Source organism: Vipera ursinii (genome assembly GCF_947247035.1).
Source record: "Vipera ursinii genome assembly, chromosome: 3".
NCBI lineage: Eukaryota > Metazoa > Chordata > Lepidosauria > Squamata > Viperidae > Vipera > Vipera ursinii.
Genome location: NC_139516.1, coordinates 74,211,250 through 74,236,955, shown reverse-complemented (window position 1 = coordinate 74,236,955; position 25,706 = coordinate 74,211,250). Strand labels below are relative to the sequence as shown.

Below are 25,706 nucleotides of genomic sequence, written 5' to 3'. Positions count from 1 at the left end.
GAGACAGCTCTACACACGGACATCACCAGATGGTCAACACAGAAATCAGATTGACTATGTGCTCTGCAGCCAAAGATGGAGAAGCTCTATATAGTCAGTAAAAACAAGACCAGGAGCTGACTGTGGCTCAGACCATGACCTCCTCGTTGCAAAATTTAGGCTTAAACTGAAGAAAGTAGGGAAAAGCACTAGGCCACTCAGGTATGAACTAAATCATATCCCTGACGAATATACAGTTGAGGTGACAAATAGATTTAAGGAATTAGATCTGATAGACAGAGTGCCTGAAGAACTATGGATAGAAGTTTGCAACATTGTACAAGAAGTAGCAACTATAACCATCCCAAAGAAAAAAAAATGCAAGAAAGCAAAATATCTGTCTGAGGAAGCTTTGCAAATAGCTGAGGACAGGAGGGAAGCGAAAGACAAGGGAGAAAAAGAAAGATACAGCATGCAGAATTCCACAGAATAGCTAGAAGAGATAAGAATGCCTTCTTAAATGAACAGTGCAAAGAAATAGAAGAAAACAGTAGACTAGGGAGAACCAGAGATCTTTTCAAGAAAATTGGAGCGATGAAGGGAACGTTTCATGCAAAAATGAGCATGATAAAGGACCAAAATGGCAGGGACCTAACAGAGGCAGAAGAGATTAAGAAGAGGTGGCAAAATTACACAGAAGAACTATACAAGAATGAGCTTAACATCCCTGATAATCACAATGAGGTGGTCACTGACCTCGAGCCAGACATCCTAGAATGTGAAGTGAAGTGGGCCTTAAGAAAGGTGAGCAACAACAAAGCTAGTGGAGGTGACAGTATTCCAGCTGAGCTATTCAAAATCTTAAAAGACGATGTAGTAAAAGTGCTACACTCAATATGCCAGCAAATTTGGAAAACTCAACAGTGGCCACAGGATTTGGAAAAGATCAGTTTACATTCCAATTCCAAAGAAAGGCAGTGCCAAAGAATGTTCAAACTATCGCACCATTGCACTCATTTCTCATGCTAGTAAAGTTATGCTTAAAATCCTACAAGCTAGACTCCAGCAGTATGTGGATTGAGAACTACCAGAAGTACAGGGAGGATTTCGAAGAGGTAGAGGAACTAGAGATCAAATTGCCAACGTACCCTGGATCATGGTGAAAGCTAGGGAGTTCCAGAAAAAATCTACTACTGCTTCATTGACTATGCTAAAGCATTTGATTGTGTGGATCACAACAAACTGTGGCACGTTCTTAAAAGAGATGGGAGTACCAGACCATCTTATTTGTCTCTTGAGAAACCTATGTGCAGGTCAAGAAGCAACAGTGAGAACTGGACACGGAACCACTGATTGGTTCAAAATTGGGAAAGGAGTCCGGCAAGGCTGTATACTATCACCCTGCCTGTTTAACTTATATGTAGAGCACATCATGAGAAAGTCAGGGTTAGATGAATCAAAAGTTGGAATTAAGATTGCCGAGAGTAATATCAACAACCTAAGATATGCAGATGATACCACTCTAATGGCAGAAAGTGAAGAGGAACTAAAGAGCCTCTTGTTGCGAGTGAAGAAGGAGAATGCAAAAGTTGGGATGAAACTAAACATTAAGAAAACCTAGATCATGGCATCCGGCCCTCTCAATTCCTGGCAAATAGATGGGGAAGAAATGGAGGTAATGACAGATTTTATTTTCCTGGGCTCCAAGATCACTGCAGATCAGGACTGCAGCCAAGAAATTAAAAGACGCTTGCTCCTGGGGAGGAAAGCCATGGCAAATCTAGACAGCACACTAAAAAGCAGAGACATCATCCTGCCAACAAAAGTGCGTATAGTCAAGGCTATGGTCTTCCCAGTTGCAATGTATGGCTGTGAAAGTTGGACCATAAGAAAGGCTGAGCGCCAAAAAATTGAAGCCTTTGAACTCTGGTGCTGGAGAAGACTCCTGCAAGTCCCTTGGATTGCAAGGCGATCAAACCGATCAGTCCTAGAGGAGATCAACCCTGACTGCTCTTTAGAAGGCCGGATCCTGAAGTTTAAACTCAAATACTTTGGCCACCTAATGAGAAGGAAGGACTCACTGGAGAAGAGCCTAATGCTGGGAAAGGTTGTGGGCAATAGAAGAAGGGGACGACAGAGAATGTGGTGGCTGGATGGAGTCACTGAAGCAGTAGGCGTGAGCCTAAATGGACTCCAGAAGATGGTAGAGGACAGGAAGGCCTGGAGGAACATTGTCCATGGGGTTGCGATGGGTCGGATATGACTTTGCAACTAACAACAACAACAACAGTATTTACATGGAATTAAAAGTACTGTTTTTCAAGCATATAAGGTGATATGATGTTGTTTTCTATAGATTAACTTCTTTGACATTGTCAGGGTGAACTTGATTTGGACTGTTGTAGAATATTCTGACATCCATTTTGCCACCAGAAAGTGTTCTTAAGGCGATTACGGTTTACTGCATTACATATTTTAGAAAATTGATGCCAGGACCTTTCAGGTCAGGTTAAGGCTGAGCAGGTTTTCTCTTAACCAGTTTGCTAATTTCACAATAAGTTTTAAACTTCAATTAAAGGAAAGTCTTAAGTGACCATAATTATAGAGACAAATGTAAAGCTCAATTACAATAAATACTGAGAGAGTCTGAAAAAAACTGTGTCCAGAAGAAAGGAAGTCCAATGATAGAACAAGCGTTTGGCACTTAATTGGTTCCATTGTCCCATGAAAAATGAGGATCTGTCTTGGTTAGTTGCCAGTGATTCCAGGTAGGTATAGAAAAAGCCCTTTCTGAAATGCTCCCAAAATAAGAATTTTGGGCTAGATCTGATTCAGCATAGGGTAGTTTTCAACATTGCTAAGGATTGGATGAAAGATCCTCTTGCGTTAAGGTAAAGGTTCCCCCGCACATGCGTGCTAGTCATTTCCGACTCTAGGGGCCGGTGCTCATCTCCGTTTCAAAGCCGAAGAGCCGCTTGTCTGAGGACGTCTCCGTGGTCATGCGGCCGGCATGACTAGACGCCAAAGGCACACAGAACGTTGTTACCTTCCCACCGTATTGGTCCCTATTTTTCTACTTGCATTTTTATGTGCTTTCGAACTGCTAGGTTGGCAGAAGCTGGGACGAGTAACAGGCGCTCACTCTGTTACGCGGCACTCAGGATTTGACCCGCCAAACTGCCGACCATCTGACTGACAAGCTCAGCGTCCTAACCGACTGAGCCACCGTGTCCCTCTTGCATTAGTGTTGTCCAAAATATGTACTTATAGCATCATCTGTAATATGTCAGGTTTTTTAAAATGCCAGTTCTGGATTTGGATTTTTTTTTAATGCTGCTCTTGAGAACCAAAAAAAAATATGAGTGAGAATCTATTGATTTGTTGGCGATAGGAACATGATATATTGCTATAGGGATTGCTTTTGCTTCAATAAAGCGTGTTTTGAGAACTTGAGGGAATTGTTTACAAAACCACATGGAGCCAAATACTTGTTCTCCACGTACAATGAGCATTTAGATACCAGTCAAAAGCAAAATTGCATTAGGTCCAATTGTTTAGAATTGCCATGGAATATATAATGTGTACGTATACTGAGAATGTTCAAAACAGCACTATTCTGTTAGTATAATACTACGTTTCACATAATGCATAGCATTCACTTAATGGAACTGGTTATGAATGCAAAAGAGGCAATATTTTCCTTTTGTTATGCCTGCACATTAGCTTGCTCTTTTAAGAAGTATGTCTCTAAAATACATTTGCAAGATTTATTTTCTCACAGCTATCAAATTTCATCTGATTTCTTTCCTTCTTTTCAATTGGCTCTTCCTCAGGACCTAGATTTTTCAACATCCCCTGGGACAAGATGATGGGTGTGTTGTGTATATCTTTGTGGTAAAGTCCCTTGTCGCCAGAGAAGCAGGGGACTGACTCATGAATAGCGACAACAAACGCAGGAGTCCCAAAATACAGAAAACCTGCTGCAGTTTATTCCTCCCAGATACTTAAGCATTTGGGATCAAGGGTTGCAAACAAAACAGCCTCTTGGGGTGCCAGAGGTTCAAACCAAGCACATAAAAAGGAAAAATTCTCAATATCATACCAACGGAAGAAAATGGGACAGATGGTGTCTTCTTGTGAAGACTCTGGCTCCTTTTTCTTTCATAAGGAAATCTGGTAGATGAACCAGCTCTGTTTAGTGCATGACCAATGGGTCTGGGCCCAACTGGGCAGCATACATGGGTGAGAGAGTCTGTATAGGCTTTGGGAAGAAAATTTCCAGCATTTCCTCTTCATCATCCTTCTCTAGTATCTGTCATCTTTCTCTGCCTTCTCCGACTTCCACACCCGCTATTTTGGTAGTGCAGCCTTTAAGCTCACCGCCCTGAGTCTACAAGCCCCAGGAACTATGGCTTACTTACAAGGAGGCTGGTGTTTTTCCCTTCCCCTTTCTATTTTTGCTTCTCTGTCATAAATATTTTTTAAATAGTTATTGGCTATATTTATGCCTGTTTTAAATATATGTACTCCCCATTAAACCATCCTTTGAAATTACAAATGGTGGACACAAACAGCCCTCATAGTTCCAGTTGTCCCAGCAATCCCATGATCATGTGATCATCATCTTGCACTTGGCCATTGGTTGACATTTCATTGGTTGTCATCTGCCAGCTTCTTGCAAGCAAAGTCAGTGTGGAAGGTTGTAAGAGCCTTGGTGGAGCAGTGGGCTAATGCCTCCTTAAGTAACACCAGCTGCCTGCAATTAGTGCAGGTTCGCATCCCACCAGGCTCAAGGTTGACTCAGCCTTCCATCCTTCCGAGGTAGGTAAAATGAGGACCCAGATTGTTGGGGGCAATTAAGCTGACTTTGTAATAATGCCGCTTGGGGGGTATGTGAAAGCCCTAATAAGCAGGCATATACATAGAATGAAGGCTACTGCTAAGCTTGTAAGCCGCCCTGAGTCTTCGGAGAAGGGCGGGATATAAATGGAATTAAAATAAATAAATAAATAAATAAATAAAGTTGCTTGAGTAAATTTCTCTCACTTGCACACCTCCCCAGATTCCAGTGCCTGTGTTGTTTCTTCACTGGCTACCTACACTCCCATCTCCACGCCTTGTGCTCCCACCACATCTTTCTGGCTACTCATGCACTCTTCCCTACCCAGCAGCAGTTACCAGATCTCCTTGGCTACTTGTGCATCTCGTGATTCATTCTTTCTCATCCAGTGGCAGCCATCCCAACCCATGTGTGCTTGTGCCATGCCTCCTTGACTCCCTCTCCCACTTGGCAGCAGCCACTTACTTTCCTGTTGATATGCTTGCAAGCCATCTGGAACTTGCAATTTCCTGCCAGCTTCCCCACTGACTTTGGTTGTTGGAAGCTGGCAGGAAGTTGTGAGGAATTGTACAAGATGTAGATGCACTACATCTAAAGCATGCTAGGCTATGGAAAAACATATTAATATTTAAACTACTTCCAGAAATTAAATAGTTGTGCAAATATGTGTTTGTGCTTTTGAATTCTTGGGGTTAGACACCGTTGGAAAAATCCCAAATAACTCTTCTAAAGTTATAGTGCAGTGATGGCGAACCTTTTAGAGACCGAGTGCGCAAACTGCAACCCAAAACCCACTTATTTATCGCCGGGTGCCAGGTGGGCATGGCCCACTGGGTGGGCGTGGCTGTGGTGGTCATGGCAGATTGGGTGGGTGTAGCTAAGGTGGGTGTGGTCACCTCAATGTTGCTTGTGGGGGGGATGCTTGTGGGGGCTGGGCAGGGTTGGGGGAGATCCAGGAGGTCTCTGGCAGGTGGGGCAGTAGACAGGAGGCTCATTATGTGGGGTGAAGCAAGGCAGGGCAGGGGTACCATTGCCATGGGGCAAGGCAAAGGCTGGGGCAGCTGCTGCTTGACACCATCGGCCCTTACACCCAGGCCAGCGAGCGCATGGGGCCTGACAGTGTCTGTCAGCAGCCACAGCCTGCTAGCCCCTCAACCTGGGGCTCCGCAGCCCGCCAGCAGTTCAAAGAAGCAACCTCTGAGCTGGATGGCCAGCCGACAGCTGAGGAGGCGATGCAGTGGGTCGTGCCTGGGAAAAGGAGAGCATGCAATGCCAGGAGGGACGGGACGAGGGGAAGAGAAACTAGCCGTGCCAGGATGCATCCGGCCACGTGGGACCTTGGCGAATTAGCAGGTGGTTGGTTGAAGAGGGACAGTTGCCATCTCCGGGGCATGGTGCACGTGCCCACAGAGAGGGCTCTGAGTGCCACCTCTGTCTGGCACGTGTCCTATAGGTTCGCCACCACTGGTATACTGCCTGATGCCTGAAAGTGAAATATGATTATATTGTGGCCCATGTAAACTCTTTCTCATATTCAAATGTATGAAGGTATTTCTTGGTCTTCTAAAGATGTTTGTGATTTTTTAAAACTCTTGTTTTTATTTACATAGTGAGCAGCTGCCACCAGGGACTAACATTAGGGAATTTGTTTTCACATTCCTTCTATGTTCTCTTCTATCTGTAAATGGGAGGTACAACCTTTCTTAGTGTGCCCTGAGACTTTAAAATCAGAAGTTTTCATCTATTTATAATTTCATCTGCCTTTTGCTGGTGTTTTTGAACATATTGTTATAAAATCAAAAACTTGAAATGTACACATTTACACAGGCCTCAGTGCAAATGCAAATGCAAATGTTTTGGACTATGGCCCAGTTAGACTATTCTGTCTTTTTTCTTTGTATAACTTTTTGTTCTCCTTTCTACTTCTTTCATTTCCTAATCAAATTTCTACAGTTATCATTCTTTCTGATCATTTAATTCTAAGTTGAAAGGCCCAAGTAATCTTCTTGTTTTTTAATAGATATTCTGATCTGATAACTACCATGCAGTCTGATCGTACAGCTTGGCAAACATCTATCTGAAGCTATTCCTTGCCTGAAACTCATGTTTAGACTAAGACTTTGTTGAGATTTAACTATGCTTGATTGCAAAGTCACAGTGCAGATGTAATATTTCAAAGACGTGCTTTCTTTCTTGCAGCACTGCAGTTTTATAGCTATATCTGATTATTTATGAACCAGTACATTTTTCTACTAAATAGAAAAGAGTGAGGAAGGAGGTTTGCAAAAGGGAGAAGGGTTGCTAACATTATGATTAAGTTGTGTTGCTTTCTGTTCTCCAGATCAAATGAACTTTGGAAATATTATGATATTGTGTGTGTGTTTTTTTTAAAAAAAAACTGGTAGCGGAAGAGTATTTCTTCCACTTCATCCCGAGCACCTGATTTTGTTGAGATTCATTAAGAAAATCATGTTTTTCTGTTCTCAAGCGAGAGGATATTTCTGGGTTTTTAAATTAACATATAAACAGTAGCAGAGATATATAACATACATATATAAATTACTACAAATGAAAAAAAGGAAGCAAGTAGTACCATCTACATTTTTCTTCTAGATTGCAAGTACCCACATAGGATGAGAATATGGAAATCTTTTTAAAGGGAATATAATCGGAATAAAAATTTTGGGGCTTGGGTGTCAACCAAATATGGAAATGTATTTGTATGTTTTGTATTTTCTAATTTCTATTGTTAGCAAATCAAGTGACACTAGGGCTACTATGTCAAAGGGAGATAGTTTGTTTTCATGTTAAATTTGACATAAGAATATCTCCCTTAAGTGATTGGTTTAGAACACTGTAAGTTCCTTAGAAAATAGGACACTTATGGGACAATTTTACATTAAATTACTCCATAATTAATAGGAGAATGAATGAATGAATAGTGTGACCAAAGATTGCAGAAAACTGTTTATAGTGCTAGTGTATAAAATCATGCTAATTATAATCTTACCTTGTGGACGACTTAACTGGTAAGGAAACAAGTTGATTGTGTGATATATTGCAGGTTTTCATTGAAATAAATCTCACTGCTTTTCTATTTTTTCTTGAGATCTCTTTCACTACCAAACTAAATTTAACATTATAAATAGGCAGAGATCCATTAAGTATGTTAAGTTTATTTATTGCTATGTGATTTAATTATTTAGTTTAAATCAAGATTATCGATCAGTTGAAAAACCTTTAATTGAATAATAGGCTTTATGTGTAGGATGTGCTGAATGTGCTGGACTGTGGCTATTATATTTCTAAAAAGTGCTTAGCATTTTGTCCCTAAGAGACCAATCAAAAGAAAATGCATTTTCTGTATTATATTGTAGGATTTAAGATTGTTCTATCTTTTCAATTTAACATTTAGTCACAAACTATATTGAGTAGTGTCTACTGCAAATACACACAAGTAAACAAATTGTGTGAAATCTGGAGGCAAAGGGTATAAGTAGGGTATACATTGACCTGAAAAAAATGTGTCACCAGAATAATTGAAATGATAAGCTGCAAAGTAAAAAGCTTCAGAAAAAATAATAATCTCGCAGCATCAAACAGTGATAAAAAGATGCTACAAATACTTCATTAAATCTTGGCATTGTTTTGCAGAGCAAATATATTATGATTAATTTTATAAAAATAATACACAGATTATTTACTGAGATACGAGCGACTGTAGGTTTTGAATTATTAAAAATCAGCTACAATCTCCCGAGTGAGGCATGCTGCATTCTAAGGAATTGTTCTCTCATCTCAGATAGCTCTCAAATTTCCAAAACCTTTTATAAATCTTTGGGTTCTTAGAGAGCACTTGCTATATTAAAATGCACCTCTAGAGGGTTTTCAAACAGCAGCATAAACACTTGGTTGTGCAATTTTCTTCCAAGATAAGCAGACCTTTCTTTCTTATAGCATTTTCAACAAGAGATGCTCATCTGATTGAAAACGCTTATCAGCTGTAAAGTAGAACTACATTTGACTCTCACTAAAGTAAGGTTGTGTTTTAAGCCAGCATGCTGTCTAAAATAATTTTTTTAAAAAACCTTTAAATTGAGATTACATTAAATCACTTGTTTTCCAGAGCAATTATCCTTGAAGTAAATTGAGCAGTTTACTTTCAGTAATGTTGGACAAAGTTATAAATAGAACTTCATTAGTTACTACTAATGGATGTGCAAAGTGCTATGTTCATGCTGTTTGAAGACTTTAAATTGATATCTTCATTTTTGATAGGGCTCTTCGTATAATATGGCACTCTCGAAACAGTAGCTTTAATTTTAATAAATATTTTTTTCCTCATCTTGTTAATAAAGACTGTATTAACAGCAGGGAGAAAGTAAATGACAGTCAGAAAGTAAATGACATAGAGAATGGAATTGATTATATTCCAAATACAAGCAAATTGAAAAAAAGAGAAATTTTTCCACTATTCTTCAGTAGATGGCAATTTGACATGTTGTAAGCAACTGTAGGAAACTGCAATTTTCAGAATGAGATATGATTCCCCCCCCCCTTTTTTTTTTGGTTTGTTGACAGAACCTTCTAAACTCACCAGGAATGTTACTTGAGAGAGCTTAGAGTTGTTGTTCCCCCCCCCCCCCGTCTTGTAATTGCAGTCTGTAAAAAAAAACGAATTTAAAAGAGGTGAAGGATAATTTTTTTTCTGTCTTATTACATCAGGAGAATAGCTGCCAGTCCTCTTTGCTGGGGATGCTTATTCCTTTTTGAGGACAGATCAGTAGGTCTTACCTGGCTGTTGTGACCAGTTTATATCAGATTTTGCAGTTTAGGTTGCTATTTGCCATAGTCTTGATTCTCCAGAGATGTAGGGGCTGTAAGAGTCTGATGTAGTGAGTCTGTATGAGAAGAGCAGGTAGAGCTGGGGTGGAGATAAACATGTTATCAATTTAGAGTCATTGCATTCCCACAAGCTTTCCACGTCCACACACTCCTGAATTCCGTAGCCCTTTATCTGGCACCAATCTAGTGTTTAACTTTAATTCATCAGACTCTTGTATATAGGCTTGAATAAATCATCTATGCTGCAGCCTTACAAATGGTACTGATTCTTTGCATCTGGCAGTCACTGTGCAATGTCTGATCATGTTATTTGGGACTTCTTTTGACTTAGACTTTGATGCAGATACAGTAATAAGAGTGTTCTTTAGAATTACCTCTGTTACCTTGGGCTGGACCTACCGGTAGGCCTGAAAAAAACTTAACCACATGGAACCAGAAGACTATCATGGCCTCACTTCGGGAGAGGATGATGTTAGCTATGAAAGAAGTATTCAGTATCATTGAGTTTAGTATCCTTCAAGACTGTCTGCAAGAGCTGGAGATTAGAGGAAATATTTTACTGTAGTCTTGGAATATTTTACAGTAGAGCCTTCCTGGAGCAAGATTCTGAGGGAGGAGAGGCTGATCTGGAGACCATTCCTTGTGGGTTTCCTTGGAATCTGATTCTCTATCCCCACTTTTTTAACTTTACATGAAGCCATTGCAATTCATGGGACAGAAATGGCATTGGTTACTCTGTTAATGACCTTTACCAGGACTTAAATGGGAGGCGTGCACCCTCTTGGTTCTATTCAATACCATCAGCTATGGTATCCTGCTCAAGACTCAACAGTAGTATCTATGGGTGGGAAGAGAGAAAACTGTTTTACAGTGATTCTCTTACTAGATGAATGGATAGTTTCAGTCAGTAGTGATGATAACCTCCCCTTTGGACTAATCCATTGTACTGAGGCTACTTTTAGAGAGGACCCGCAAGTTTGTAATTGGTGCAGGATACAGTGATGGTGTGCTGGCGGTGCAACTCTGCTATTGCAGGATGAACATTGATTTTAAGACCAGGATGAAGCAAATTGCTTCTGTCCATCCGTCTACCCCTCCATCCATTTTCATAGCCCTGTAGATAATTGCAATAAATTCACTTTTCAGGTTATCAAAACAAGTGTATCGGTGGCTCTCTGATTCAGAGTCAGACTGTACTAATCCACGTTGCCTGAGGCAATTATAGTTTTAGTTCGGTGTATCAGGAGGTAGGAAAGTTGGCGAAGTCTCTTTTGGCTCAAGTGGAATTATTTCAGTGGGGGAGACAGTGCATGCCATTTCCCACTGGGAAAATAACTTAGCAGTTACCTAGCAACCTCATTGGGGAAAAAAAGACCAGCAAGGTCTAGCTCTAATACTATATAGTTAAAACATATCAAAAGGCTTTAATTTTAGGCTACATGCTGGACCTTAAGTCTTCCATTCTCTCTCTCCATTGTAGGAAAAAAAATTCCTGGGTTCTCAGCTGATTTACATAAACACTATACTGTTGTTTCCTAATAAAGATGAAGAATGCAGATCTTGACCTAGTAGGCAGGGTAATCACAGTAGGCATTCAATGAGAATGCAGATTGGCCTATAATAATTTAAGATATTGTGCAGAAATCTTACAGTGGTTAATAATATTACTCAGGCTATTTCCAACTCTTACATTCTGATTGGCTTTTACATTTAAAGTTCATAACTGACCATTAAAAGAAAATTGCGGTATCTCTTTTTTTGCAGAAAGCACTCAAACTGAGCAGGAGGAAAGAAGCTTTGAAATAATGCTTCACGTTTGAAATGGTTCAGTGACTTCTTTTCGTTGCCTTTTTTTCACTTGGGATATTTTATTTATTACATAGGAGGTTGAAATTTTTACAAATGTAGAATTCTTTTCATCTCAATGGAAGAAAAGAATTGCAATATTAATTTTCTTAATTCATATAGGATTTTAAAGCTACTTATATCTTACCATACTGCTTAATGTAGCTGACAGCATAATAAAAATGTAGAACTGTGTACATAGTATGTTTGTTTCAAATAAAATACAACATCAATAAAAGTTTTTTTTTCTCTCTTCCTGCAATGTACATAAGTAGGCTTTTTGTGGAAAGCCACAAAAAGTGGCTTAACTCTCTAAGTAATTTCAACTGGGCAAATAATTCAACAACGGGCTTTGTAACACACTGGAAGGCATAAAAAGCAAATGTCTTCATGCTGCAGAAACTGCTTTTTCAGCTGTTTCTGCATGTGTCCTTTCACATAGCCATTTGACATGAGTGTATGCACACAGCCATTTGGTTTCATGTTTATTATAATATCCCAGTGTCTAGGAAACGATGCAGCTGCTTTAATGATTCAAGGAGAAGTGCTTTTTATGAAATACAATTTGCAAAGAATCTCTTGTAAAGAATTACACAGCTTTGCTAATAATTCATCTAAATATTTTAACGACAAATATTTTATTTGGAGAAAAGTAACCACAAGCATTCATCAGAAATATGATCTGCGCTTTTTGGGACCTTCATCTATCCCTCCCTCCTTTCTACTGTTCTACTTCTCTTCTTTTAAAAAACACCCTTGAAAATATTGTTTTGTTAATCTTTCTGAGCAAGTAGCAGCTATTGATTTTCAATGGAAAACTAGTGATGCCACCCATCTATCTAGAGATGATAAAATTTCTCTCTGCTGTTCCAAGAATTTTCTGAAGTGGGAAGGATTTAGACTGATATATGTATGTGTATATGTGTGTGTGTGCACACGCACGAACACACACACACACACACACACACACACACACACACACACACACAAGCATAGAAAGAGAAAGGGGACTTAGAAACTTGAGTATTTTTTTTCAATGGCTGATTATTTGAGTTTGATTTGGCATAGGTATGTTATTTAATGATAGTTTCTGTTTGATTTTGTTCTTTACGTTATTCTAATATCTGATTTGATTTTTTTAGGACTGTTATGGATGAAATAGCAACGGAACCTTTAAAATATGCAGAACAGCTTCCAGTAGCACAAATAATTCACCAGGTATCACTTTGTTTATTGATATTTGTATAAGACTTCAATCTTTTAAATGAAATGCTTGTATTCATAAATTGTATGGAAGCAGAGATCTCCATTTAGGAAGTGCCGTTATTTAGAATACTGAAAAGAAAAAAAAATCCCAGCTAAATATCCTTACTAAAATTTCCCTTCTGAAGTATCAAGCTAATTGATTGTAAACATTTAATTAATAAATATTTATGCTACAAAGTAGAGGTAGCGACAGTTTACGGCTGTGAAAGAATACAGATCTGACTTCAATAAAGTTAAAGAAGACAGTGAAACATTAAGGGAGGAAAAACGGTAACTCAACTACTAAGAAAGCAGAAAGCATGAGAAACTAAAAATAACTCCACTTTGATTTTGTTTGAAATAAAGGGGACAGAGAGAAAGTTTGACAGATTTCAAGATTCTGTTGTTATACCCTAGAAAAATGAAGAACATTCATGGAATCTGTACTGCTTCTGTTTCTTGACCTTGCCTATCTCAAAAGCAGTGGCATACCTCATCAGGCATGAGAAGCACAACACATGCTTTTAATAGGCGCATACTCCTGATTTCTCTCTTTAGTAGTGCTGTATTCTCTGCTTCTTTAGATTAACAACAGAGTCATATGAAGGATGGTCTTAGCAACATCTTTATTTGAGTCAAACACCAGCATGAAAAACAGAAATGATCAAACAATAGCATCATTAAGAAAACATCATTTTTATATAATTTTATGAAGTGTTTTACAAAATGTACAAATAAAAATTAACAATCAGAAAGAAAGAAAGAGAGAGAGAGAGAGAGAGAGAGAGAGAGAGAGAGAGAGAGAGAGAGAGAGAAATGGAGGTCCAGAAAAATATAAAGAAAAAAGAAAGGGAAATAAAAATATATACAAAAAATGACTTCCCACTTCAAATATATTCAACTCTTAGTTTAACACTATAAAATAGTGTTCATTTTCCCCCAAATGAAAAAAAAAGATTGTCTAATCCATATGTCATCATTTTTCCCCCAATTCCTACAAAAAGGACTTCCAATTGTAGATAAATTTCTTGAGTGACTTTTCTCTCACAAGAGTTGTTAACCATTGTTAAGAAAACCTCAATGTTGATGACTTTCTATGCATAGGTATATAGTATTATAGCATACTATTATTAATATTGAGTTAAAAAGATCTAAAACCTCAGCTAAGAACAACTTGAAAACTGCCCATGAAGACAGAATTAGCCACACTCGTTTCATGCTTATTTGGCTTGCCTGTTTTGCTAATATACAATTTGTTTCTTCAGTTTTAATTTTAAGTTAAGGAGAAAGATTTCCATCTTATACTATAAGCCAAATCTCAGCTTATAGTATAAGCTTATACTATTGAAAAATGGATGTACCTATGCTTAAAATATTTATTGCCCTGTGTCAGAATGGAACTCTGAGCAACAAACATTATTTAGAGCCTATATAGCACAATAGAATTAAACTAGTATCAGAGTATGGCTATAAAATATAGCATATAAAAGTTATGAGGTAGAATGATGAAATATACCAATTACAATGATTGCTTAAACAGAACCATAATCTGATCACAAGGTATAAGAATATTTAAGGAAGGCAATCCAGAGGCAGAGCTTTGGACTCAAAACCTGGAATGCAACTATTTCAAAGAAAAGCATTACAAAAATATAAAATAATAATTAATATTAATTAACTTACTTTTGTGAACTTCTGGCCAAACCAAGTGATGAGAGTTTACATAATTAAACAACAATAAAAACAAAGTTAAAACCAATATCCAACCCTATCTACAGTGGGGTCAATGCTAGGAACAGCTGCAGAAGATAGTAAAAAATATTAAGCTGATGACCACGCAATTGATGTGTTGCACTAAACATGTTTAATAAAGGAAGGGTTTTAATCACACATTGTCCTTGCCATCTAGGCTTTTTAGCCTCCCCCTCCCCTGCCCCGACATTCCTGAACACTGTTTAGGCAATGTGTGTATCTGTCTTGGCCACATCTAATAAAAAAATGGAATATCTTTAAAATAGCACTTCCTGGCTCCTTTCAGCACAATTGTTGCCAGACATTTTTGTGTAACTTTCCTATTCCAACTTTAACCATATTTAATTGATGACAAGCTAGCCAGATGCTGTCAACTAAATGACCCATTACCTACAACTGCTGTGGCTTTCAACAAGGGTAGATAAGAGGACAAATGGAAGGTTGCTAAGTGGCAAAATTGCGGGCAATATCCCCTGGATATTAATTATTCTTAAGTCTTTTCAGTCAGAGTTGCTAGAATTTTCTTGCTGGAGGCAATGGTAGCTTTACCTGAAAAGAAACACAAGGTTTGTTTTAAACCTTTGAAGTATACGGGTCTTCCTTGCAAGATTTCAAACCCAAAAGAAATTTAAAACTTTAGGCTCAATTGGGCTCCTCTGGGAAGAATAACTGATGTGTTTTGAACATGGAAGATTAGAAATCAGGACCAGTTTATATGCCAGGATTTCCCTTGGTGCTGTCAGAGCCTCAAATGACCCTGCAACCTGCAGATGTCACACTGCAAATTCTCTTTCCATGCCTGACTCTAAGCATAAATGAATTAAACAGCAGAGTAGGCAGTAAGTCAATATGTTCTTAACAGTGAGACTGAGCAATGAAACAGTTGACAATTGTTTGGAATAGGTAAATAGAAACTGCACCAAATGGTTTACCTACAGGAATAGCTATGATAGGAAACAGAATTAACCTTTAAGATGGTTGTCCAGATGAAATGTCACAGTAATATTTTTGCAGCACATGAAAGTAATATAACACCGGTGGGTTCATTTTGGCAGCCTTGTGCCATTTTGCAGAGGATTGCATTGCTGAATGAAATGAGAAATGGTTTTTTTCATGCATTTCAGATATTTCAAACAGCAAACATTCATACTATGTAATTCTTTGGCAAAACATCCTACCACAGCAATTACTTGACTGTTCTGGCCCTTTCTAAGTGTTGCATTGTGGCCTTTTTGAGTGACCCACTTTCACATCACATTTTGGACATCAACTCTGAATAAGAAACAGGTTTTCACTTGAGGTCATACAATGTAATTTAGTCACAACATTTTAACATTTGTTTTGTTGCACAAATTTAAATAAAATGTAAATATAAAATCCATTTTCATTAAAAGGTTTAACATGTACTTAGATGCCTGGATTATCTTCTATGGGGTAAGATTTGTACAGATATTTAATAAATTGGCAGCCAGATGTATGTTGAAACCATTATTAATGTCATTATATTAAGAGTAGTTCTCACATAGATAAGTTATTGTTTTGAAATGTAGTATATATAAATAAGGGAGCAGAACACAAACTAAAGTTATAGCAAAAAAAATTTAAGGAAAAATAAGCCCCTTAATGTTAGCGTTTCTGTGATATTTCAACTATCAAACTACTGTACAGTTGCAAGAAAAAGTATGTGAACCCTTTGGGATTACGTGCAGTTTTGCATGAATTGGCCATAAAATGCGCTCTAAACATCATGTAAGTCACAACAATAGAAAAACACAGTCTGCTTAAAATAATACTACACAAACATTAGCTGTTGTCATGTTTTAATTGAACATAACATGTAAACATTCACAGTGCATGGTGGAAAAAGTATGTGAACCCCTAGCCTAATGACTTCTCCAAGAGCTAATTGGAGCCAGGAGTGAGCCAACCTTGACTCCAATCAATGTGATGATATTGGATGTGTTGCTGACAGCTGTCCTGCCCTTTAAAAACACACACCTGATTTGGGTTTACTGGTCTCTCTCAAGAAGCACTGTCTGATGTGAACTATGCCTCGCAGAAAAGAGCTCTCAGAAGACCTACGATCAAGAATTGTTGACTTGCATGAAGCTGGAAAGGGTTACAAAAGTATCTCCAAAAGCCTTGATGTTCATGTGTCCACGGTAAGACAGACTGTCTACAAATGGAGAAAGTTTAGCACTGTTGCTACTCTCCCTAGGCGTGGTCGTCCTGTAAAAATGACTGCAAGAGCACAGCGCATAATGCTTAATGAGGTAAAGAAGAATCCTAGAGTGTCAGCTAAAGACCTGCAGAAATCTCTGGCACACGCTAACATTTTTGTTGACACATCTACAATAAGGAAAACATTAAACAAAAATGGAATACATGGGAGGACACCACGGAGGAAGCCATTGCTGTCCAAAAAAAATATTGCAGCACGTTTGAAGTTTGCAAAAGAGCACCTGGATGTTCCACAGCACTACTGGCAAAATATACTGTGGACAGATGAAACCAAAATTGAGTTCTTTGGGAAAGACACACAACACTGTGTGGAGAAAAAAAGGCACAGCACACCAACCTCATCCCCACTGTAAAACATGGCGGAGGGAGCATCATGGTTTGGGGCTGCTTTGCTGCCTCAGGGCCTGGACGGATTATTGTCATTGATGGGAAAATGAATTCCAGAGTTTATCAGGACATTTTGCAGGAAAACGTACGACCATCTGTCCGCCAATTGAAGCTCCGCAGAGGATAGGTGATGCAACAGGACAATGACCCAAAGCATACAAGTAATACAACAAAACAATGGCTTCAACAGAACAGAATACGCCTTCTGGAGTGGCCCAGTCAGAGTCCTGACCTCAACCCGATTGAAATGCTGTGGCATGACCTTAAGAGAGTGATTCACACCAGACATCCCAAGAATATTGCTACACTGAAACAGTTTTGTGCAGAGGAGTGGTCCAAAATTACTCCAGATCGTTGTGCAGGTCTGATCTGCAACTACAGGAAACATTTGGTTGAGGTTATTGCTGCCAAAGGAGGGTCAACCAGTTATTAAGTCCAAAGGTTCACATACTTTTTCCACCCTGCACTGTGAATGTTTCCATCTTATGTTCAATTAAAACAGGACAACAGCTAATGTTTGTGTAGTATTACCGTATATACTTGAGTATAAGCCGACTCGAGTATAAGCCGAGACCCCCAATTTCACCCCCAAAAACTGGAAAAAGTTATTGACTCGAGTATAAGCCGATCCGCCGTTCTGCAAGCCTCTGCCGCCAGCAGAGGCTCGATCCGCCATTTTGCAAGCCTGAATACACAGGAATACCCTGTGTGGCCGCGGCTCGTCGGCAGGTCTCCGTTCCTCCTGCCGACCTTTGGGGAGGTTTGGGCGCCTCCCCAAACCTCCCCAAACCTCGGCAGGTCTCCGTTCCTCCTGCCGACCTTTGGGGAGGTTTGGGCGGCTCCCCAAACCTCCCCAAACCTCGGCAGGTCTCCGTTCCTCCTGCCGACCTTTGGGGAGGTTTGGGCGCCTCCCCAAACCTCGGCAGGTCTCCGTTCCTCCTGCCGACCTTTGGGGAGGTTTGGGCGCCTCCCCAAACCTCCCCAAACCTCGGCAGGTCTCCGTTCCTCCTGCCGACCTTTGGGGAGGTTTGGGCGCCTCCCCAAACCTCGGCAGGTCTCCGTTCCTCCTGCCGACCTTTGGGGAGGTTTGGGCGCCTCCCCAAACCTCGGCAGGTCTCCGTTCCTCCTGCCGACCTTTGGGGAGGTTTGGGCGCCTCCCCAAACCTCCCCAAACCTCGGCAGGTCTCCGTTCCTCCTGCCGACCTTTGGGGAGGTTTGGGCGCCTCCCCAAACCTCGGCAGGTCTCCGTTCCTCCGCGCAGACCTGCCGACCTTTGGGGAGGTTTGGGCGCCTCCCCAAACCTCCCCAAACCTCGGCAGGTCTCCGTTCCTCCTGCCGACCTTTGGGGAGGTTTGGGCGCCTCCCCAAACCTCCCCAAACCTCGGCAGGTCTCCGTTCCTCCTGCCGACCTTTGGGGAGGTTTGGGCGCCTCCCCAAACCTCGGCAGGTCTCCGTTCCTCCTGCCGACCTTTGGGGAGGTTTGGGCGCCTCCCCAAACCTCCCCAAACCTCGGCAGGTCTCCGTTCCTCCTGCCGACCTTTGGGGAGGTTTGGGCGCCTCCCCAAACCTCGGCAGGTCTCCGTTCCTCCGCGCAGACCTGCCGACCTTTGGGGAGGTTTGGGCGCCTCCCCAAACCTCCCCAAACCTCGGCAGGTCTCCGTTCCTGTTTGGGGAGGTTTGGGCGCCTCCCCAAACCTCCCCAAACCTCGGCAGGTCTCCGTTCCTCCGCGCAGACCTGCCGAGGTTTGGGGAGGTTTGGGGAGGCGCCCAAACCTCCCCAAAGGTCGGCAGGAAGAACGGAGACCTGCCGAGGTTTGGGGAGGTTTGGGGAGGCGCCCAAACCTCCCCAAAGGTCGGCAGGTCTGCGCGGAGGAACGGAGACCTGCCGAGGTTTGGGGAGGTTTGGGGAGGCGCCCAAACCTCCCCAAACAGGAACGGAGACCTGCCGAGGTTTGGGGAGGTTTGGGGAGGCGCCCAAACCTCCCCAAACGTCGGCAGGTCTGCGCGGAGGAACGGAGACCTGCCGAGGTTTGGGGAGGTTTGGGGAGGCGCCCAAACCTCCCCAAACAGGAACGGAGACCTGCCGAGGTTTGGGGACGTTTGGGGAGGCGCCCAAACCTCCCCAAAGGTCGGCAGGTCTGCACGGAGGAACGGAGACCTGCCGAGGTTTGGGGAGGTTTGGGGAGGCGCCCAAACCTCCCCAAACAGGAACGGAGACCTGCCGAGGTTTGGGGACGTTTGGGGAGGCGCCCAAACCTCCCCAAAGGTCGGCAGGTCTGCGCGGAGGAACGGAGACCTGCCGAGGTTTGGGGACGTTTGGGGAGGCGCCCAAACCTCCCCAAACAGGAACGGAGACCTGCCGAGGTTTGGGGACGTTTGGGGAGGCGCCCAAACCTCCCCAAAGGTCGGCAGGTCTGCGCGGAGGAACGGAGACCTGCCGAGGTTTGGGGACGTTTGGGGAGGCGCCCAAACCTCCCCAAACAGGAACGGAGACCTGCCGAGGTTTGGGGACGTTTGGGGAGGCGCCCAAACCTCCCCAAAGGTCGGCAGGTCTGCGCGGAGGAACGGAGACCTGCCGAGGTTTGGGGAGGTTTGGGGAGGCGCCCAAACCTCCCCAAACAGGAATGGAGACCTGCCGAGGTTTGGGGAGGTTTGGGGAGGCGCCCAAACCTCCCCAAACAGGAACGGAGACCTGCCGAGGTTTGGGGAGGCGCCCAAACCTCCCCAAACAGGAACGGAGACCTGCCGAGGTTTGGGGACGTTTGGGGAGGCGCCCAAACCTCCCCAAAGGTCGGCAGGTCTGCGCGGAGGAACGGAGACCTGCCGAGGTTTGGGGACGTTTGGGGAGGCGCCCAAACCTCCCCAAACAGGAACGGAGACCTGCCGAGGTTTGGGGACGTTTGGGGAGGCGCCCAAACCTCCCCAAAGGTCGGCAGGTCTGCGCGGAGGAACGGAGACCTGCCGAGGTTTGGGGAGGTTTGGGGAGGCGCCCAAACCTCCCCAAACAGGAACGGAGACCTGCCGAGGTTTGGGGAGGTTTGGGGAGGCGCCCAAACCTCCCCAAACGTCGGCAGGTCTGCGCGGAGGAACGGAGACCTGCCGAGGTTTGGGGAGGTTTGGGGAGGCGCCCAAACCTCCCCAAACAGGAACGGAGACCTGCCGAGGTTTGGGGAGGTTTGGGGAGGCGCCCAAACCTCCCCAAAGGTCGGCAGGTCTGCGCGGAGGAACGGAGACCTGCCGAGGTTTGGGGAGGTTTGGGGAGGCGCCCAAAGCTCCCCAAACAGGAACGGAGACCTGCCGAGGTTTGGGGACGTTTGGGGAGGCGCCCAAACCTCCCCAAAGGTCGGCAGGTCTGCGCGGAGGAACGGAGACCTGCCGAGGTTTGGGGACGTTTGGGGAGGCGCCCAAACCTCCCCAAACGTCGGCAGGTCTGCGCGGAGGAACGGAGACCTGCCGAGGTTTGGGGAGGTTTGGGGAGGCGCCCAAACCTCCCCAAACAGGAACGGAGACCTGCCGAGGTTTGGGGACGTTTGGGGAGGCGCCCAAACCTCCCCAAAGGTCGGCAGGTCTGCGCGGAGGAACGGAGACCTGCCGAGGTTTGGGGAGGTTTGGGGAGGCGCCCAAACCTCCCCAAACAGGAACGGAGACCTGCCGAGGTTTGGGGAGGTTTGGGGAGGCGCCCAAACCTCCCCAAACGTCGGCAGGTCTGCGCGGAGGAACGGAGACCTGCCGAGGTTTGGGGAGGTTTGGGGAGGCGCCCAAACCTCCCCAAACAGGAACGGAGACCTGCCGAGGTTTGGGGACGTTTGGGGAGGCGCCCAAACCTCCCCAAAGGTCGGCAGGTCTGCGCGGAGGAACGGACACCTGCCGAGGTTTGGGGAGGCGCCCAAACCTCCCCAAACAGGAACGGAGACCTGCCGAGGTTTGGGGAGGTTTGGGGAGGCGCCCAAGCCTCCCCAAACGTCGGCAGGTCTGCGCGGAGGAACGGAGACCTGCCGAGGTTTGGGGAGGTTTGGGGAGGCGCCCAAACCTCCCCAAACAGGAACGGAGACCTGCCGAGGTTTGGGGAGGTTTGGGGAGGCGCCCAAACCTCCCCAAAGGTCGGCAGGAAGAACGGAGACCTGCCGAGGTTTGGGGAGGTTTGGGGAGGCGCCCAAACCTCCCCAAAGGTCGGCAGGAGGAACGGAGACCTGCCGAGGTTTGGGGAGGTTTGGGGAGGCGCCCAAACCTCCCCAAAGGTCGGCAGGAGGAACGGAGACCTGCCGAGGTTTGGGGAGGTTTGGGGAGGCGCCCAAACCTCCCCAAACGTCGGCAGGTCTGCGCGGAGGAACGGAGACCTGCCGAGGTTTGGGGAGGCGCCCAAACCTCCCCAAACGTCGGCAAGTCTCCGTTCCTCCGCGCCCTGCCTGCCTGCTTCTTTCCGCTGCGGAAAGAAGCAGGCAGGCAAGGCGCGGAGTTTGGGGAGGTGCGCGCGCACCTCCCCAAACCTCCCCAAACTTCGGCAGGTCTCGGACGGCGGTGGCTTGGGAGAGGTGCGGGCGATCCCGGAAGCACCAAAGCCTCGGCCGCGCACAAGTCCTCGGTAAGTTTTTTTTGTTGACTGGAGTATAAGCCGAAGTGGAATTTTTCAGCCCAAAAAGTGGGCTGAAAAATTCGGCTTATACTCAAGTATATACGGTATTTTAAGCAGACTGTGTTTTTCTATTGTTGTGACTTACATGACGTTTAGAGTGCATTTTATGGCCAATTCATGCAAAAAACCACATAATCCCAAAGGGTTCACATACTTTTTCTTGCAACTGTAATACATCATTTCAATTTAACTGAAAAGTTTATTTTAACAATAGTTTATTCTCCTATGCTTTTAAAAATACAAATAAGAAAAATTGGTGTTGATTTCTGCATGTATTGGTATGATGAATGATTTTTGAGTCATATAATGAGTATGAGAGAATTTGGTACTTCCTATAATATTTTCAAAGAATTTCTATTTCCATGACTTGGTTGTTCATTTTTTTATACTTCGTTATTTGACACTAATAATACTTTGAGAAGTTGTTTGGAATGAAAGGGGAATGAAACATCACCAAGTGTATTGCTCTAACTTTGCTAGTTTTAGAAAAAGAGCTAATAATTTAGTTTTCATTTTGGACATAATTTGCACAATTTTAAATTTCAAACTTTTTCAGTTAAAACTGACAGAGAAGCAAATTAAAGGAATTTCCAAATTTTGCAATCTTTTTAATGGACTTACTGTATTGCTTTCAAATTTGGTGATAACTACAAATGTTCTTTGTTTAGGAAAAGATGTTCTGATTAAGTGGTTCACAGATGGTTATTCTGCTCCATTATTGCAATATGAATTTCTGGCAAACTTCAATGGAGCATGCTCAGCTTAACCTGGAAGCTAGAATAATGGTAGTCTTTGTAGAGGCTGCCCTCTAGTGGATTCTAGAGATAGTGCCTCTTGATTAAATTTGGGATTGCATCCTTCAAAGAAATGGTGGAATCAAAGCACCCACAATTTCTGAAGGCAAGCTGTTCCACTGGTTAATTGTCCTCACTGTTAGGAAGTTTCTCCTTAATTCCAGGTTGCTTCTCTCTTTGGTCAGTTTCCAGCCATTGTTTCTTGTCCTGTCCTCTGGTGCTTTGAAGAATAGTTTGATGCCCTCTTCTTTGTGGCAGCCCCTCAAATATTGGAAGATGTTTATGTCTCCCCTATTTCTTCTTTTCTTTAGACTAGCTAAACCCAAGTCCTGCAGCTGTTATTCATATGTTTTAGTCTCCAGGCCTTTGATCATTTTAGTTGCTCTTCTCTGAACTCTTTCCAAGGTCTCAACATCTTTTTTGTAGTATGGTGATCAAAATTGGTTGCAGTATTCCAGGTGTGGTCTTACTAGGGTTTTATAAAGCGGTGCTAATACTTCCCATGATCTTGGTTCTATGCCTCTGTTTATACAACCCAGGATTATAATAAAATAAATAAATAAATAAATAAATAAATAAATAAATAAATAAATAAATAAATAAATAAATAAAATTAGTTTTTGGCTGCTGCTGCACACTGCTGGCTCATGGTCAAGTGATCATCCACTAGGACTCCAAATCCCTCTCAGAGTTGCTTTTTTTAAGCCAGGTCTCACCTAATCTGTACTTATACCTTTGGTTTTCCCTGCCTAAATGTAAAACTTTGCTTTTCTCCACATTAAAATTAATTTTGTTGGATAGGGCCCATTGTTCAAGTTTGTCAAGATCTTTTTGAATCCTGAGCTTGTCTTCTGGGGTGTTGGCTATTTCTGCCAGTTTAGTGTCATCTGTAAATTTGATTCCCTCATTTAAGTCATTTATGAAGATATTAAAGTAGTACCCCATTGCTTACTTCTCTCCATGTGGATGTAGTACTATTGAGGACTACTTGTTGAGTACGGTTTGTCAGCCAGCTACAGATCCATCTGGTGGCAATGTTGTCTATTCCACCTTTTTCTAGCTTACTAAGCAGCAGGTTGTGGGTCTACTTTGTCAAATGCCTTACTGAAATCTAAGTATAATATGTCCACAGCTGGTCTACTAATTTAGTCACTTTATCAAAAAATGAAATAAGATTGGTTTGGCATGATCTGTTTTTAACAAACCTTTCCTGGCTATTAGTTATAACTTTGTTTGCTTCTAGCTGTTCGCAGATCTGTTTTTTGATTATCTTTACCAGAATCTTCCCAGGTATTGATGTTAGACTGATCGGTCTGTAGTTTTTTTGGTCTGTTTTTTCCTTAATAATCATCATCAATATTAACACTGTTGTTTTTCTTTGTATTATTGTTTTGGTTAATAAAAATTATAGATCTTGTGTAGGGATTAGGATTATCAATGCACCCCAAGTTTCTCTTCTCATGGGAAAAACGTATCAAGAATGAAGACAAAGACTTAGATATTACACATATAATATTGCAGACAAAGTAGTATATACTTCGTTCTACTTCTCTGGCATTAGCACATCTATGTTTAGACTACCATAATCATTTAAATAAATATATTTATTTTGACTACCAAAATTTTCTATGCTATTTATTCAGCATAGAATGAAGTCGTTTTACTACAAAACAAGCTGATTATTAATGCATGGTACGTGAGTTGTTTAAAAGTAAGGCGACATTTAATCTAATTCAGAAATATTTTAGTGAGCTTCTTCTTGCAATGTTCAAATAACAAGCTTCTTCACCAGAATTGGATAAGCTATTTGAACATAAGGATTGAAGACTGACAGAATTCTGCTTGACAAATGTTGTTATATTTATTTTGAACATTGCCCAAGTACATTGAGCAACTTTCAATTTTTTTTCTTCTAAACTTAATTTCCAAGATCCATGTCAGATTTTAATATAACTGACATGAATATATTGCAAAGCATATTTATTTCCACAGTTTATATTCCATGCCCTTTATTTTTGTAGTTGCTATTCTATCTCTTTGGTATTGATTGGCATTTGTAGAAAATAGGATAACCTTTTCTATATCAATTGAGATCTGTCCCTGCCTATCTGATACGTATTCTGTTCTTTTTTCAATCAAAATAACATGGTTCTAGATTCCTTAACAGAAAAGCTAGCTTTATGAAAATGAACTCAAGCAATGAACACTTTTCTTCTTCCTATAAACCTAGAAATCTGCCATTCCAGGTTGGACTTCACCTTCAAATATGCCATAATTTCCATATTTATAGTGCAATTTTTGGTTTAAAGAAAGAAACATATCAAAATTATAGTATGGGGTCCAACGCTTTAGAAGAAGAAAAGCATAAGTTAAGTTTTCTGACTTAATAGAAACCTATATCCAGTACTTTTTTCCTAAAAAAAAAAAGGTGCCAGAACTCTCATCTTGGCAGGCGCAGGAGGTGGGGGGGCAATGCTGCTGCGGTCACGGGTGCAAGGGATGTTGGCGGTGGGCTGTCCCCCGGGGCCGGAGCCAGGACAGCTGGTGCTGTGGGAGCAGTGGGGCCTGCTCTATATGACGGGGCTGCGTGGGGTGGGCGGTGGAGGCGGTGTGGGCCAGGCAATGCAGGGTGGTCACTTAGGCGCGCAGGGCGAGGCGATGGTGGCGCAGGTCCAGCACCAGGTGGGCCACCAGCTTGGCTGACACAGGTGAGCACAAGGAAGGAGTGCACATGGACTCCGCAGAACCCACCTCCCACTCCTTGTCCTCTCTTACTTACCTAGTTGAGATGGTGTAGTTAGGCAGCAGGGAGGGATACAAAGTTCCTGCCAACTTGCCTTTGCTGCAGACAACTTGCTGGTGCAACGTTTGCCGGCCAGGTCTTTTGGCAAGCTCAGCAGCAATTCCTATTGGCTTTCGAAAGCCAATAGGCTTTTGAAAGCCAATAGAGGGAGTAGCATAGCTTATGCAAAAGCAAAAAAGGGTGCTGGAACGCTTTTCTGAGCGTTCTATGAGAAAAAAAGCCCTGCGTTTATGTTTTAATCTTATGATTTTAAAAATATTGTAAGTTGCCCCAAATCTCGCCATGTGGATTGCATATAAATATTATATAATCAGTAAATAAATATACATCAAATGATAATAT

The 25,706-nt window shown here is 42.4% G+C and overlaps 1 protein-coding gene across 2 annotated transcripts in view; it reads left to right on the top strand.

Moving 5' to 3' along the window:
* PIGK (phosphatidylinositol glycan anchor biosynthesis class K) overlaps nucleotides 1–25,706 on the top strand; it is a 120,663-nt gene that overhangs the window by 58,566 nt on the left and 36,391 nt on the right. For both annotated transcript variants that reach the window (XR_014492150.1, XM_083359920.1), the window contains exon 10: nucleotides 12,652–12,727. Coding sequence is in view for 1 of the 2 variants with exons in the window: in XM_083359920.1 (XP_083216046.1) it covers nucleotides 12,652–12,727 (76 nt within the window). In the remaining variant the exon portion in view is untranslated. The remainder of the gene's footprint in view (nucleotides 1–12,651; nucleotides 12,728–25,706) is intronic.